The 16,570-nt window shown below is 42.1% G+C and overlaps 1 protein-coding gene across 1 annotated transcript; it reads right to left on the minus strand.

Annotated features, from left to right (window-relative positions):
* Positions 1–7,616: 7,616 nt before the first annotated feature.
* On the minus strand, positions 7,617–15,686 carry LOC109470392 (fibropellin-1-like). Its single transcript, XM_019769364.1, has 13 exons — positions 15,623–15,686; positions 14,455–14,715; positions 13,459–13,652; positions 11,658–11,769; positions 11,320–11,373; positions 10,929–11,051; positions 10,469–10,726; positions 10,026–10,172; positions 9,516–9,638; positions 9,062–9,175; positions 8,692–8,805; positions 8,187–8,283; positions 7,617–7,713 (listed from the first exon to the last, which is right to left on the minus strand). Exons 1-13 carry the CDS (start codon positions 15,684–15,686, stop codon positions 7,617–7,619), a joined length of 1,758 nt encoding a protein of 585 aa, XP_019624923.1.
* Between the last annotated feature and the right edge of the window lie 884 nt (positions 15,687–16,570).

The following is a 16,570-nucleotide window of genomic DNA, read 5'->3' on the forward strand; positions in this document are numbered from 1 at the left end:
TCTGAAGACCCCCCAAAACCCCCCAGTTTTGGCATGCTATGGAGGCTAACTGGATTATAGCTGTTGACAGATTGCTGCGCATGCTTTGATCAACACGTCATAACACGTGTAAAAACCGAAAGGGGCGAGCAGGTCACAACCGGGAATCGAACCCAAGTTGTCCGCTTGGCGGTCACCAACGCTAACCACTACACTAAAAGGTCGCACGACCATTTAGCATGGTCAGTTAGCGGAGGATAAACCCCACTGTTACACACGCTACAGAGATTTCATGCGTCTTTTTGTGCATATTCCTCAGTACTAATAAAGCCAAAGAATATTTTCACGACATCCGGTGATTCGGTCGTAACAAGGAACTCATTGTCAGTGTCGGTCAGGAAAAAAGGGCGGGAAACTGCCGATGATCCGCAGACGACCGATTTGAGATACGTTGAAATAAAACGGTTGAAGTACTCCAGAAGAAAAATAGCACACAGGCCCTCACTGAAATTAAGTGGCATTTCTACCGTTGCGACATTGACGAATCGTCCAGCACGACAGAATTCGAAAGCTAGTCGCGACGTTGACGAATCATCAAGCGCGACAGAAACTATGTAGGGTTGGAAGCTCCCCTGCCCCCGCTGTGGTGAAGGCCGTGTGGAACACCGTGGTACACAGCCGCTCTTCTGTCCCTGTTTACCCGCCAAGCCTTATATGGGGAGAGAGCCAAGGCCGCCGACACTTACAGGGCACTGTTGCCCGATGATTTTGTGCAAAAATTCGGGAAAAGACAAAGGAGGGAGCGGGGGTGAGCTGTGTAAACAAGCCTCCGTTGTAGCGAGTTGAACTTGAAGTTGCATGTGGTTTCTAAAAGTGCCACAGTTGGTGTACGTGTAGAAACACATAGGCGAAGCTGATAGGGATTTAAGCATTGGTGATTTCTTAATAATATATAATGCTGCCTTTCCACAAACAGAACAAAACAAAACAAATAAATAAACAAACAAAACAAAACAAATACAATACAGAAATATTGGTCGAAGATGAGGTATCGAGATTAAGCATTAGCCAAGACACATTCAACTTCAGTCAGTCTTCGTTGTTCTTGAAAACGCTTCATATTGGAACATTTCAGACCCCTAAAGCGTTCAAGATATAGTTCTTTGATTTGAATAAAAACCGAGAATTTCACACAACATTTACTGACTGAAATATCAAAACAATAACTTTCCTAATGTAGAGAAATCTGAAATCTTATCAGTTGATGAAAGTTTGACGTTTTCAATTTAGCTGTTTATCCTCAGTGGTCCAAATTTCTTGGATAATGATGTAGATGAATAATGGTTCCTCAAAGATTGTGAGCGTTTGTTGGATTCGGTTCGTAATTATTACGCTTGAAGAGTGTCTAGTCTTTGCTATTACTAGATAGATCTAGACTCCAATGGATTGCTGAAAAATACTAGAAGAGGAAATTGGGCAAGTAGGCTGAACAATATGGCAATGCAGTTTACAACTAAAAAACTTGCAATTGTGCGTACTCCTATGCCCAACTAATTATTCAATTGCCCAATTTTTATAGCCTCTACCAGGCTTCATAGGAGGTTGGAAAGAGTAGAAATTGGCCAAATAGACAGATAACATGCCAGGCAGTGGGTCGGCTAGACGGGAACAGTCTGCCGCTCTGAACTGTACTCCTTTAGCGGGCCAACTCATTAAGATGTTTTCTGTCTATTCGGCCAATTTCTATTCTTTTCAATCGCTTCTGAAGCTTGGTACAGGCTACAACATCTACTATTTTCCAACTACACAATAAAGACTAGATTTGTGGACAACTAATTTCAAGCCCAAACGCAAACTGCTGACACAGAAGAACCTTCTACATGTGCCACCAACGTGACATGAAAACTCTATATTCCCGTATTTTTTCGGCAGCAAACTTTACTCAAATCTGATTGTTTTTTTCGTGTTCTGCATATCATATTCAAAAGGAAAACCACATTTGCGATGAGCCCAAATTTGTGCGAAGCTATCTGACGACTTTCAAAAGGTAGTCTCTACCAGACTAACTACGCTGGCTATATAACGTTATAGGAGAGTAATTGCCAGGGGAGTTTGGCCGCCTTGTAGGTTTGGCTGGCCTCTTTTCGGAGGGAAAGAAACTACCTCCCCGCGGCCGGACTCCCTTGGCCAATTTTACTCTCTTTTTGCCGAATTCTACGATCCGTATTCCCGTAGAAAGGCCTGGTGGAGGCTAGCTGACGACTTTCAAAAGGGGTCTTAGAAGAGATGTGTACGGCTTACTCAACGATTGCCCTACTACCACATTCAGTAATTTGTCATTCTTAAACAACCTTGACTCACCGCGAAAGCACACTGTTACCGCTTCAAGGTCCCTCGATTCTTCCAGCCGTCAGGTTTGGACTTGATTCATGAAAACAAACTCAACCAGAGCAGCCCTTCCCTCGTAAACCATCCAAGAAGATCAGGCACAGCCCGCCACCCAAAAATAGCGATATGCAAATGAGCCTGGTAATTTAGACTGTAAGAACTAACTACGTCATACGTGAGCAACCGCAGTTAGTATGTCCAAGGCACGCCGGTCTTCTATAGCCTCCGTAGCAGGCTTATAGAACTGGGGGTTTGGTGGTCTTCGGCTGTTTTTTGATTAGCCCAGTTCTAAAACGGGGGTAATTCTACCAGGCCGGCTATGTTGTCTATATGCAATAAGAAAATAGCACATAAAAGCTCCCAAAGACCCTGGAGACCCCCAAAACCCCAAGTTTTTGGCATGCTATGAAGGCTAGGTCTTCTAGTTCCTGTTATAGAAAGCACGAACTTTTTTTCATCAGAAAAGGGAATCCCACTTGACATTTGACAACATATGGCTCCAAAGTAATCCGCTTATTATTACATCACTTGAATGTTGACGCTAAATGAGATTTGGAGGTAGGCCTCTGCAAGTAAATTTCATGGATGATTTTCGCCTGTTCTCGACAAAGAGGAAAAAAGTTCCCTTCTGGCGATAGTTAGCATGACGCAAATACAGAAAATGGGAAAATATCATCCTCCTTATTATTATTTGTTTGTTTATTTACCATTTGCACGTATATTAAAAACAATTACACAATCAAATAATAATAATCAAAGAATGTGCGGGGTAGGCCAGAAACCTGGGTGGTTTTTCTAGAGGCCTACCCCAAGCAAAGATAACTTATGACAAAACATATTTAAATTAAACATCAAAATTAAACAATGAAATAATTAAACAATGAGTAATTAAACAAAATCAAGACACAGAAATAATAACTGAGGTGTATAAACTAACTAAAACGAAATTAAACAAAAGTCTTATACCTGTAATTCAGGTAGATGTTACAGATTAAACTGATTAAATAATTAACATAAGAATTAACGATTAAAACAAAATATTAACAATAACAAGGAAAACAAACAAATCAGATTGTGGATGTACTGGGATTTTGTAGGAAAAAGTTTTTAAGAAGTTTTTTAAATACAGGAGTTGACTGGCAGTTTTGTAACAGTTGGCTTAACTTATTCCAGACGCTGGGGCCTCTATACGCTATTGAGAATTGTAAAATCCTCCGGTTCCTTCCTTCGGGTTTTAGGAAGGAACCGGAGGATTTTAGCCCTGCGAAGGAGGATGGGAAAATATTAGCCTCCGTAGCAGGCTTATAGAAGTGGGGGTTTGGTGGGTGTTCGGCTGTTTTCTGATTAGCCCAGTTCTCAAAGAATGGGGGGTAATTCAACCAGGCTGGCAACCATGTTGTCTATATGCAATCAGAAAGACACTGAACACACAGTTTTTGGCATGCTATGAAGGCTAGGAAAATATGTCGTTTCGCAGCCTATAAGTGTAGAGATGATACTAGCTAGACTATCACACTACTAATGTCACTTTCTTCAGGAAAAAATAATAATTTTTGATTATATTTCGATACCATGTTTTATCGTGTATCGTCTCGATGTTGAGAATTTAGGCACTATATTTTTTTTGCTCATCTTTTTTTCTTTTTTCGCACCCTCGCACCAGATTGGGAATCTGCAGTGGAGGCCATCCATAAAGTTTACATGCTACGGCCACGCTTGGCTATAGTTTGTTGTTTTCACCAGAACTGACGCAACAGAACTGTACGGCGTCTGAATGACGAATTTAAAGCGGATACATCTGAGGACTGGGCGGCTTGGCATTTGGCATTTCCGCTTTTCACTGTGTGGACAAAAGCGGGGAAATATTCAATTCCCCCCCTTTCCATGTCCGACACGTTTTCCGGCAGGATGCAGAATGGGCCACTACAAGTCACAATTCTGCCGTCCGTATTTCTCTTCTTCAAGTTGCAATTAAAAAAAAAAAAAGGAACAACAATCAGGAACAACAATAAAATAATTCAAGTGTGTGTGTGTGTGTGTGTGTGTGTGTGTATGTGTGTGTGTGTGTGTGTGTGTGTGTGTGTGTGTGTGTGTGTGTGTGTGTGTGTGTGTGTGTTTTGTCCGTGCGTGCGCGTGTATATTTGTGTACGCTTTAATATTAGCAGCTGTCTCAATGGACGCTGACAATAGCGCTGAGATGGCGGTTGACACAGGACTTCAAATTGTGCCTGTCCCTAATATAAGAGTTACAAAGTTTTGTGGCAGATAGTTCCAGAGCTTTTGCGTGCGTTTGTGTGTGTACGTGTGTGTTTTATGTTTGTTTGTGTGTGGGGGGGGGGGGCGTCATAGCACGAAAACAGATATTTCTAAGCAAAATTTACGAAGTACATACGTAGCACGGAAAGCGTGTGCGTTACGCGTGTGTGTCCCAACAAGGATAGACTACAATCTAAAAATCGCAATTCCGAAAGCTTACATCAAATACAATCAACGACAATTGAAATGTCGAGAAACAACGGTTTTCCTTCCTGCAGACCACCCTGTACACGGCTCACAAACATCACTTGTTGTCAGGGTCAGTAACTGGACTATTTGTCTCTGTAAGGACGGGAAGTCACGGTCGGGTTCTCCCGGACCATTACCCGTACACAGAGCGGCCCACTGTTAGCACGTTAGACCCCGCCTTCCCGATAAAACTGCACATCCATCTCACATAGGTTCTCATCTCCATGGAGCTTTAATAGCCTCTACCAGGCTTCGGGAGGCGGCTGGCAAGAGTCAAAATCGGCCAAATAGAGAGATAACATGCCGAGGGAGTTGGTCTTTTGGAGAAAACAGTTTGGCGCACCCGGCTGCGGCAAAATGTACTCTCTAGCGGACCAACTCCCCTGGCATGCTATCTCTCTATTTGGCCGATTTCTACTCTTTCCAGCCACCTCACGAATCCTGGTAGAGGATACATAGAACTGAGGATTTCAAGACGCCCTTAGGGAGATCGCCGAGCAAAATTTGTCCGACCCTTGATTTCGTAACTGCAACATATTGCAAGATGCAACAGTATGGCTTAACTTTTAAAATTTTAATCCAATCAAACACATCATGGCCAGAAGTTAAGACCAAAACGAACGGACCTAGTTCCCCGACGACTCTTATATATGCATTTTGCATCACGTATGTGTAAAAATGAGTATAGATTAGATACTAGGACCTTACACGATGTATACTGTATCTTCGTTATGTCTGACGGTGCCCTTACCATTCCCTCGTGTCGTGACCTCAATGAAAAGTGGCCTGAAGGACGATTCGAGCTTGTATTATGAATAACGAATAGGTTCAAACAAACAAATAAAAAGTTCAGATGTTAACTGTTATGACAGAGATACTGCTTCATCATTTGGTGCGCGAAAGCATTTGTTCCTTTCCCTTCAATCTTAACTATTTGGTCATTTCAAGCATTACGTTATTTTCAAAGACATTTTTATAATGTCCATGGTTGTTGTTGCATATTTACTTGTGATACAGTGGCGTCTACGAGTAAAAGGTCATGCGTCATGTAGTGCCTGAAAATGTCACGTAAAGTCGATTAGTCATGCTACATGTGTACTATACAGCCGGGGTCAGCAGGGATAGACTTCCCACATTGTGTCACATTTCAGACGATTTCACGGCATTTAGCGACCAATGGGCGACGCCATCGCTGTGACGTCATCTCAACAGCTGTTGCCTAGTTCCCCGACGATTTGCCATTCTTAGGCCATGTTAATTTGATTATATGGATGACATCTACGCGCGCATTAATTTTCAGCCATTCAAAAAAAAAAGGTTTCAACCATACTGTAAATCGTACAAATATATACCGTAAGTTGCAAAAAAATATTGGAAAACGCTACCAATGTCGTAGAATTCCAAAATCAAACGATAAATTAAAAGAAAGACGAAAATGTAAAGGAATGAATTGGAAGAGTAGATTATTCACCATACCATACTCTGTGTCATTTGTTCCACCTTCTTGACCACGTAGATTTCATAATGAAAGCAACTTTTTTTGCCAAACTTAATTTTATTCGCACGCTCGCATCAGTTTTGGGGTTCCCAGGGGATGTAATCCATATAATCATATCTACACGGCCTTACAGACGAGGTGTATGGTTCGACGCGAATTCTACAATTCTAAAACGTCAAATAGAATGAAATTTTTCTCACGTATATCTGATAAAAGGCCAATTTTCACAGATCATTTGTGTAAGCAAAACATAAGGTCATATTTTGCATTTCGTGACAAGAAAGGGTTTGGTAGCATGAATAGATATTAGTTTCTTGTTCAAATAGTTTCTTTCGGCCCCAATCTTTCTCTACATCTTTTCTGCATTATGAATTCCAATATTCCCCTGTTTTTTGACCAAATTTAAACACTATTTGGTAATTGTAATAAATTAACCGTGTAATATATTTTATGTCAACAATGCGAACAGATAAATAACCAAATGTAAATACCCAGTGCTCAGAAAATGCATGTGAATAAACTGAATATACTCAACATAACTTTAAGGCCTGTGCCATAAATTGAATTCTTAAGAAACATAAAAAAAAAACATCCATAAGTCACATTCTTCGAGACTACATCAATACAGCTATCTGCATGTTTGTTACTGTATAACCTAGCAACTTAAATAAACACATATCGGTCCCTTTTGTCAATAGTACGTTATAGTAGACTCATACACAGATACGTAAGTTACATTTACTACATTTTGACATAAATAAAACTTCAAAGCCAAAAATCTTACAAAGATGGTAGTGATTTGTGTTAGTATTTACATATTTCGATATTTCTCCCTAAAATATACGATTATTACGTGCATACAAACCATGCATAATGTGCTGATATTAAAATGTATGACATGTATATAATAAAAGGTACACCACTATCGTGTTATCTAAAAAACGTGAACCACCTTATATACTTTCTTCAAGAATAAAATTAAAGTTTGTTATCATCAATTCAGCATGTGCTAATGCTTCTAACAACCCACAAAAACCACTGAAACAAATGTTTTTTTTTTTTTCAAATTTCTGGTACTAAAATCTTTAACACCATAACATTATTTTTTTTCCAATTGTGTACGGGAGTGTAACCAGTAGTCAATGTACCCTTCATGGCAAGAATCTACAGACTTCCAATGTTGTAACTTTGCTATCCATGAAAACTTGAATGAGTTCTTTTCTATCCTTCCATCACTCTCCTTCTTCTATTTCTCTCCTGTTCCGTTGTTCCCATTGTTTCTTTCTTCTTCAGACGACCTGCGACTTATGGCCGGAGACACTCCCTTACGTCGCTTCTTACGCCTGGAAGTAAAGACCAAACGTTTCTTATTACTCATTTCCTTAAATATCATTGAGCTCTCTCTCTCTCCCTCCCCCCCCCCTCTCTCTCTTTCCAAACGTGTAAAAGGATCTAAAAGTAATGGATTTTTATTTAGATACCTATGGGGTCATGAATTGATGTTGCGCAACAATGATGTACAAGTGGACTTCTATCACGTGGTGAACACGGGCGGGGCACGACCTGTCTTAGCCAATCACAGTATGAGCTTGATCCGTCCTAACCAATCGCAGTGAAGATCTACACGTGCTCCTCCTGGTGGAGGCTATCCTCTACCAGGCTTCGGGAGGCGGCTGGAAAGAGTAGAAATCTTCTCTCAAGCAGACCAACTCCCTTGGCATGCTATCTCTCTATTTCGCCGATTTCTACTCTTTCCAACCGCCTCCCGAAGCCTGGTAGAGGCTAGGTGGAGGGTAGAACATTCCAAAGTTCTTACTTGAGGGCGGCTATGATAATACAGGCCAGCGCAGACAACACGATGAGTGGCAGGATGACAGCCAACGCGATGACCCAGCCTGGAGTGCCTCCGGTAGCTGAAGAAGTCATAAAAAGAGATAAAATCCAAGAGGCATCTTCAGAGAAGTATCATTATTTTATTATCACTTGTATCTGGTTCCTGTCGATTCAAATTAAAGCATTCTTGGTTCAGCTCTTCGACGAAAAGGTGCCAAAGAACAGAATATAGATAGGACAACAATGTTTTACTCATTGGCTCTCAGAATATGTGTTGCAGTTAGGCCCCTGTCCGCTAGACGGCGACCGCTACCGTACAGCGACCAAAATTTGATATGTGTGACCCTTAATTTCACATCTTTGCTATGTTGCGTGAATAATTCCTTATCCCAAAAGAAGGAAGCCGAGAAGAAGCATATTTTTATGAAGCAGGTGCTTCGGCATAAAGCTTGAAAGCTGCATGCGTGCAAGATTGGGAAAGGGCCTACAGGTCTGGCAATGTCCGCCGGTGAACTCTTCCGTGCAGGTGCAGGTGTAGGTGTCAATCATGTCCACACACAGTCCGTCGTTCTGGCAGGGGGAGGAGTCACACTCATTTATGTCTGCAGGGGATGCACAGGAAGGTCAGCGATTGGCCAGCAGATAATTCATCTAAGGGTGAAAGGCTATGGCGGCGGTAGGCATGAAATTGCATGTGCAAAGCAGGCTATAGCAAAAAAAAAAGGAGAAGCAGAACGTTTTTATAAACATTTGGCATGAAAATTCTCGATTTCTCACTAACAGATTTCATACTTTTATCACAACTTACACAACTACTTGTTTGTTTGTTTATTTGTTTGTTCATCTGATGTGACCTACCGTCCAAACAGATGGGTCCACTGTAGCCCGCGGGACAGTCACACTCAAACCCTCCCGGGTTGTTGATGCAGGGCGCGTTGTTCTGGCAAGGGGACGTCAGGCACTCGTCGATATCTGAGGAGGCAAACAAATGCGAGTGAAGGTTTATGAAATATTACATTGACCACGAAAACAGCTACGGCAAAAATAAAAATACGTGCATCATCAAGGGCGTGTCTGCAGACGACGTATAAAATAACATGCCGATTAAACAAAAGGGAACTCTGTGTTTAGCTGCAAACATGAAAAAAACGACTAACCACAATACTCCGTCGGAGGTCATGACCTCCTTCACGGAGTAAAAAAAAAATGCAAGTGTACACGGAATTATACCCGCTCTCTCATTGGTCAAATCGTTAATTGCATGGCTGTCATTGGTTGACCTGCTAATTGCGTCAGAGAATGAAGCTCGTACCTATGTCACACCTGACACCTGTCCACCCGGTCTGACAGTGACACGTGTAAGCCGCCCATTGGTCCTCACAGCCCTCGGCGTGAACACAGGGGTTGGGGGTACAGTCGTCCTTTTGCGTCAGCGCTAGGGGATGGAACAAAATACGGGTCATTTATTGACAATCAAATACATCTTGAAAATATTACCGCTAATTAATACTTATCTATCCGTGCATGCCGAAAGTACACAAATAACGTTATTGGGAATACGATCAAATTGTATATGGTAGGGAGAAAATTCCGGATCCAGAAGATCACAAATTCCGGATCCAGAAGAGTGCAAATTCCGGATCCAGAAGAGTGCAAATTCCGGATCAAGAAGAGTGCAAATTCTGGCTCAAGAAGAGTGCAAATTCCGGATCAAGAAGAGTGCAAATTCCGGATCAAGAAGAGTGCAAATTCTGGATCAAGAAGAGTGCAAATTCCGGATCAAGAAGAGTGCAAATTCCGGATAGGATAGTAATATACCTACTTGTCTCGCAGATATAGGCGCGATCTACGTCACAACTACTGACGTTGACGGTGTAGATCGTGACGTTATTCTCGCTGTCGTAGACGAGGTAGCCACAGCCTGTAGTCTGGCTCCACAGGCCCTGGTCCCACAGTCCCCAGCCGGGGTCTACAAGGCGACACATGTAGGAGAGAAAGGCACAATTGAGTCTGTTTTTGAGACTAACAAGTCGTTTGCAACTTTTTAAAATCGCCTTTTTAGGTTCAAATTGTACCAAAGTTGATTTTAAATCTAGTCTGGCTCAAATTGGACCAATCCCAAAGCCCCGCCCAACTCCGTCTACACCTAAAATGCAACATTTGACACAGGCATGCAGCTTGTTTCTCATTGGTCGAGCCGCTAATTGCCATTCTGTCATTGGTTGAAATGTTAATTGTGATGTACAGTCAGGATCGGTCTCACACCTGTTGTCATGTTAACCCCGTCGCTCGCCTGGAACGCTCCATGACCCGGCTCGTACTGCAGACCGATCCAAACGTCCTCCGCCGTCCGGGTGTAGTTCGTGAGGAACCGGTAGGTGGAGCTGTTGGTGACGGCGACCAGGCGGGCGCCCTCACGAGCGCAGGCGGCCTGGGCTTCAGCATGGCTGCGCCGAGTTTGGTTAAACTCTTTGAAGCAGGAGTCTTCGAGCTGAGCCCAGCCTTCTGGGCAGAAGTGAAACACTGCGGATCGCAATGAAAAGATATTAAAAAGTACAAAGTACTGATGCATTAGCAGGAATGGTTCATTTAAAAACTTGTACACACACAAGAAAAAAAATGTACCTATGGTCTTTCGTACATTTCATCGATTGCACTATATGCTTTCATTGACTTTTGGATACAAGACACGATGTAGCAAAACAAAGACATATATCTGCCGTACCTTTGCAAACTTCCCCATCTCGATAAGTGGCAAAGTTGCAGTAACAGGAATATTCGCCAGGAGCGTTGTCACAGAAGAACCCATCAGGGCATGACACAATTCCAGACGAGCACTTGTCAAACTCTGGGTGGAAAATAGACAAAGATCACCCGACATGTACCGAGTTAAAGCTATCTAATGACAATGCCCCTACTGTACTTGGTGACAGCGAGTTTCACTCTGTAATGGTTCTAGGAAAGAATGAATTCATGAACACCTTAATCCTTGGTTGATAACTCTGGTACTTGAAGGCATGGCCTTGCTTTTTCTTGTTCTCTTCTGGGCTGGTATTAGGCGCAATCGACTGTCAAAATCACAGAACATCAAGAATTTTGGCAATTTAGCTACTTACGTTTCTTGCAGACGAAGTTTGCACGAGAACCGCAAAGTGTATCGTCCCAGTTTCCTGGAAAATAAAAGAAGGAGAATTCGACTCCGTACGAAATATAACCAAAAGGCGACACAAGCAAGAACGACAAATCACGACGCCGTACGAAACATTACGAGAAGAACGACACAGGCACGACAATACACGACGCCACACGAAGAATTAAGGAAAAACGACACAAGCAAGAACGACAAATCACGACGCTGTACGAAACATTGCGAAAAGACGACGCTGGCACGACAATACACGGCGCCGTACGAAACATTACAACACGATATGCATGTAGAGCTCTCAAGGCTTACCATCTTTATTTCTCCACAGAGTAGTACAGGCGATGCCGTAAGAGTACCTCGGCTCCCCCGGGTGAAACTGTGTGTAGTCCACCGGCGTACTGTCCTGCCATGCAAGCACTCGCTGGATACACAGAAAATCAGCCGTCAGTATATGCTATGGGCGACATGTAGTGTCACCGAAGAAGTAAGAACTAGAAAGGTAAAAATTGCAAAGCAAATGTATAATGTTTACCTTCGCATACGGTCTGCTCTGTTAATTCTCACTCAAATATAGTCATATAATATAATTTTATATATATGGTTACGAGTACAGGAGTCTAAATCCTGCTCTGTTAATTCTCACTCAAATACATTCATATAATATAACTAGAAAGGCCAATATTTGCTTTGGAGCAAATACAGCGATGGGTTCACCACATTTTACCACATGGCAGGGAAAGAATGAGAAACACAAGGGAAAACAATGATTTACATTGATATAACTATAATATGAAGTAAAATACAACTAAAACAACAGTTGGATAGCTATTCCCTACTTTATTGGTTAGGATTTTTAATTGCATAATGCAAACTGTTGATTTTCAAAATAAAAAAAAAACGTCCATGCCCGGCATTCCAATGCTGGAGCAGGAAAGCTTGAAATACCTACCAAAACACTTGAATACAGACATACTGTCAGTATGGAAATGCTTCTGTGCAGGTGTTAATCAAGTTAAATCCCAACAGCCAATCAGCAAGAAGTATAGAGGAAAGCTGCATGCCTATTGGTTGATGCCCTGCATTCCATTGTGATGACTCATGCCCAAACGTGGTAAACAAGGCAAACTAACACAGTAATACATTTGCTATAACACAGCCAAAAAACTCAAATAAAACCATTCTAAAAGCCTGTATCACAATAATTTAAAAAACGCCTAGGGGTATTTGCCCACTGTACCTCCATACCAAATTTCAGGACCTTAGGCCCTAAAATGAAGAAGCTGAATCCATTTAAAAAATGGCAGGAGAAGGAGGAGGAGGAGAAACATCAGAAAAAGCAATATGGTTTCACCACACCACTTCGTGGTGTGGTGAACCATAATTATATATATATGGTTACGAGTACAGGAGTCTAAATCCTGCTCTGTTAATTCTCACTCAAATACATTCATATAATATAATTTTACATATATGGTTACGAGTACAGGAGTCTAAATCCTGCTCTGTTAATTCTCACTCAAATACAGTCATATAATATAATTTTATATATATGGTTACGAGTACAGGAGTCTAAATCCCTCCTGCTATAAAATTGCAACATTATGTAACCCAACACTAGTTACCATGGTGACAGACGTCTGGATCAGGCCATTGACCTTATTTGTTTGGAGAACAAGAAGAAGAAGAGGACGAAACTGAGCAAAAACAATTATTATACTGTTACTGCCTGGTAAATTTGATATTGTATTTGTAGCCACCGAAAGATCTACTTGGAGATTTGCATATTCAATTACCAGTTTCAGCTACTAAGGTCGGTAGTAATCAGAAAGATGGGTTAGCGGAAAGAATGGGGCCGGTAAAACACCCCTACGCCGGCCTGTGGAAATGGTTACCAGGCCGCGCCATTTTCAGCTACGAAGGTCGGTAGTAATCAGAAAGATGGGTTAGCGGAAATAATGGGGCCGGTAAAACACCCCTACGCCGGCCTGTGGAAATGGTTACCAGGCCGCGCCATTTTCGGCTATGAAGGTCACTCGGTAGTAATAAGAAAGATGGGTTAGCGGAAAGAATGGGGCCGGCCTGTAGGAATGGTTACCAGGCCACGTCTTACCGTGTTCGTTACGGTGAGTCCTATCCAGCCGCCAGTCGGCCCGGCCACTGTCCAGATGAAGTCGTTCTCCTCGGCGGAGTGAGCGGAGGCGAGGAACCCGCCCTCCGTCTGACAGTGGTCGTCAGCCGCGTAGAACCCCAACTGTGGGTCCGTCACGTACTTGTAGAAATAACCGTTGTACTGATGGAACTGAACTGTATGGGTCAAAAAGTACACATATTGTAAGGCCATGTTGATTTGATTACATGGATGACATCCTCTGGGAACCCCAAAACTGATGCGAGCGTGCGAATAAAAAAAAGTTTGGCAAAAATGTTGCTTTCATTATGAAATCTACGTCGTCATGAAGGTTGAACAAATGACACAGAGTATGCTATGGCGAAGAATCTACTCTTAAAATTCATTTCTTTTCATTTTTGTCTTTTTCGTTTGATTTTGGCATTCTACGACATTGGTATCGTTTTCCATTTTTTTATGTGCAACTTACGGTATATATTTGCAACTGTTTTGTACCATTTACAGTATGGTTGAAAACTTTTTTTTGGAAACGGCCGAAAATTCATGCGCGCGCGGATTTCATCCATATAATCAAATCAACATGGCCTAATCGGAGATTTCGGACTATGGTTCCTGGAAGTATTGTGGGCTTTCGTGAATTTCCAGTCCATAGACATGGTTTGTATGATGTAATTCAATCAGGTATCACACCACTTCTCATACCACCAGGCGAGTCATTGGTCACCTTCCGGCGTGCCCTCCCTATCAATCGTCAAAATCACCACCCACCCACCATGCAACCGGGAGCAATCAGATAAACCATAAACTCAGGCACGCAAAACAATACTTCCGTACCCTGAAGTAAAACTGGTCTTCTTGTTTATTTCCTACCATCTTTACTGTGTATAAATATGGTTCTGGCCATTTACGTGTGAGATGTACAAAAAAGGCTAAAAAATGTCTCCATGGAGATATTATAATGAGACTGAAACGACTTACATTCGCAGAGAGAAACGTTGCAGTACTCAAACCGGACGCTAGGATCCGTTGTGTAGCACCAAGGCCGGCTCTTCCCGTCGGGGTTGCGGCAGAAGTTGTGATCCAGGCCGGCCGTTGGGAAGGTTGCGGGGGTGTAGACGTGGCGGTGAGGGGACTGGGCGTCCCACGGCTGACAGGACAGCCCGCTCCCGGTCACGCTCACGTTCCCCCGGTAGTCCCCGCCGTTCGTCACGGTGTATTCACAGTCAGCAGGAAGAAAGGCTGATAAAAGGAAGAAATATTTGTTGGAACTTTGTAGTACAGTTCTACAGTTTTTAGTAAGAAAATCAACCTTGCTGCATGAGTTACGTGTTCAACAAGCTGAATTGCACTGATTTGTGCAATCATATGTGGCACAACATCAACATTACATACAAAGCAAAGAATACAAAACTACAACATGTACTATCAACGTGTACGTGTACGTACGTTGTTTGGATAGTCACTAAGGCTTAATACTTGGTGTTTCTTTTCCAAGATTCTAAAATGATACGCAAAATAATAAATCAATCAGAACGTGTATTCATACACCCTCTCGAAATTGAGAGAGGGCGGTATAAGAAGCTCCAAGTGTATGAACGAATTTGCAAACATTGTACGTTGAATACGGTGGAAGACGAAACGCATTTTATATCAAATTGTACCCTCTATAGCAATGAACGAAATGAACTCTTTGACTTAGTCTCCAAATCCTACCCAAACTTTCACGCATATACAAATGAAAAGAAAACTACTCTCCTCTTAACATCCGAAAACCCACAAATTATAGAAAAAGTGGGATCCTTTGTCTTCCTCTGTCTTCAAAAAAGAAGTCAAACCCAGTAGTTTTTTTTTCTACTAGTAGTCTCTTAATAGTTATCAGTAGTTATATGTGTACTTATTACCTGTTTTTATACAAATGTTTCTTCTGTTCATGCAATTAGCCTTCGGGCATGAATTTGCAATAAAACTTTCCTATTATCCACTGCCTTCACAGAAGAAGTCAAACCTCATAATATCGAATGTAGTTATATAATAACTTGATCAGACCGTGGTTGTATGTTCCCTATTGCTTTACTTTACTTTCAAATTCTTTGACACTGTACATGAAATTAGCCTTCGGGTATGATTTTTCAAACAACAGTCTTACCTCCATGGACTTGATTCGTAGTTAAGATAAAGCCAGCGAGGATAGCATAGACTCCGATCGACATCTTGGATCGCTGTGGGCATGTAAAAAAAATGAATCATATGCAACAGCTCGTACTACTAAATGTGCGGAATGCAAAAACAGCCAGAAGAGCCAGCGGTAACTACAGAGGACGGAACCCAGGTTATGGCTGCACATGTTGCTGGTACCATTGTGTCATCAAGGTCGGCCTTGAATTTGTATACAATTATATTCTATCGATTTTGTCGTTACTATCTTTGATACAATACACCAGTCATACTACGTGTGGCATAGCGACAGAGTGATCGACTCGGAACCAAGAAGTCCCGGGTTCGAGTCCTGACATGCCATCGATCTTGTGCATGCCCTTGGGAAAGGCACTTTACACGACTTTCCTCACTTAGCTCAAGTGAAAATGAGTATTGTATTGTCCCTGTGTTGGTGGCGGCATTAATATAAGTTGAAAAAATTTGAGTGTGCCGTCACCACGTCTTGTGATTACATGTTGGAATATATAAAAAAACGCACGACAAATGTGACCCCACAGTCATAAAAAGTACTCAAACATTAATTTGTAAATTTAAGAAAGCTGTGGAAAAGCGGGAAAGCATCAAACGATCGAAAAAAATCAACGGCTCTCAGTGGCAAATCCGTACTAGTGTGTTTTTGGCACACAGTTAGACAGATTAGCCAAAGAGGCTCGGTGGGCGTCACTCCACCGTACAGGTGGGGAAGTTGTGTAAAGTGCCTTTCCCAAGGACACAACGACGGTCCACGGTGAGAATCGAACACAGGACCTCTCAGTTCCGAGTCCAACGCTCTAACCGTTGCGCCACCGACGCCACCACCAAACCATCAAACGAAAAATAGAAAGTATTTCTGAAAGCCCGAACGTAGAATATGAGAACTTACTTCCCAAATGTCTTT

Source organism: Branchiostoma belcheri, unplaced genomic scaffold, assembly GCF_001625305.1.
Source record: "Branchiostoma belcheri isolate BF01 breed outbred unplaced genomic scaffold, Haploidv18h27 scaffold1, whole genome shotgun sequence".
Classification (NCBI taxonomy): domain Eukaryota; kingdom Metazoa; phylum Chordata; class Leptocardii; order Amphioxiformes; family Branchiostomatidae; genus Branchiostoma; species Branchiostoma belcheri.

What these genes read in the sequence shown, in the direction of transcription:
- LOC109470392 (XM_019769364.1), bottom strand. Translation starts at nt 15,686, where the DNA reads ATGTCGATCGGAGTCTATGCTATCCTCGCTGGCTTTATCTTAACTACG. An exon ending in TACGAATCAAGTCCATGGAG is followed by an intron (nt 14,716 to 15,622) that starts GTAAGACTGTTG and finishes TCCTTTTATCAG; the next exon opens with CCTTTCTTCCTGCTGACTGT. An exon ending in ATTATCATAGCCGCCCTCAA is followed by an intron (nt 7,714 to 8,186) that starts GTAAGAACTTTG and finishes CTTTACTTCCAG; the next exon opens with GCGTAAGAAGCGACGTAAGG.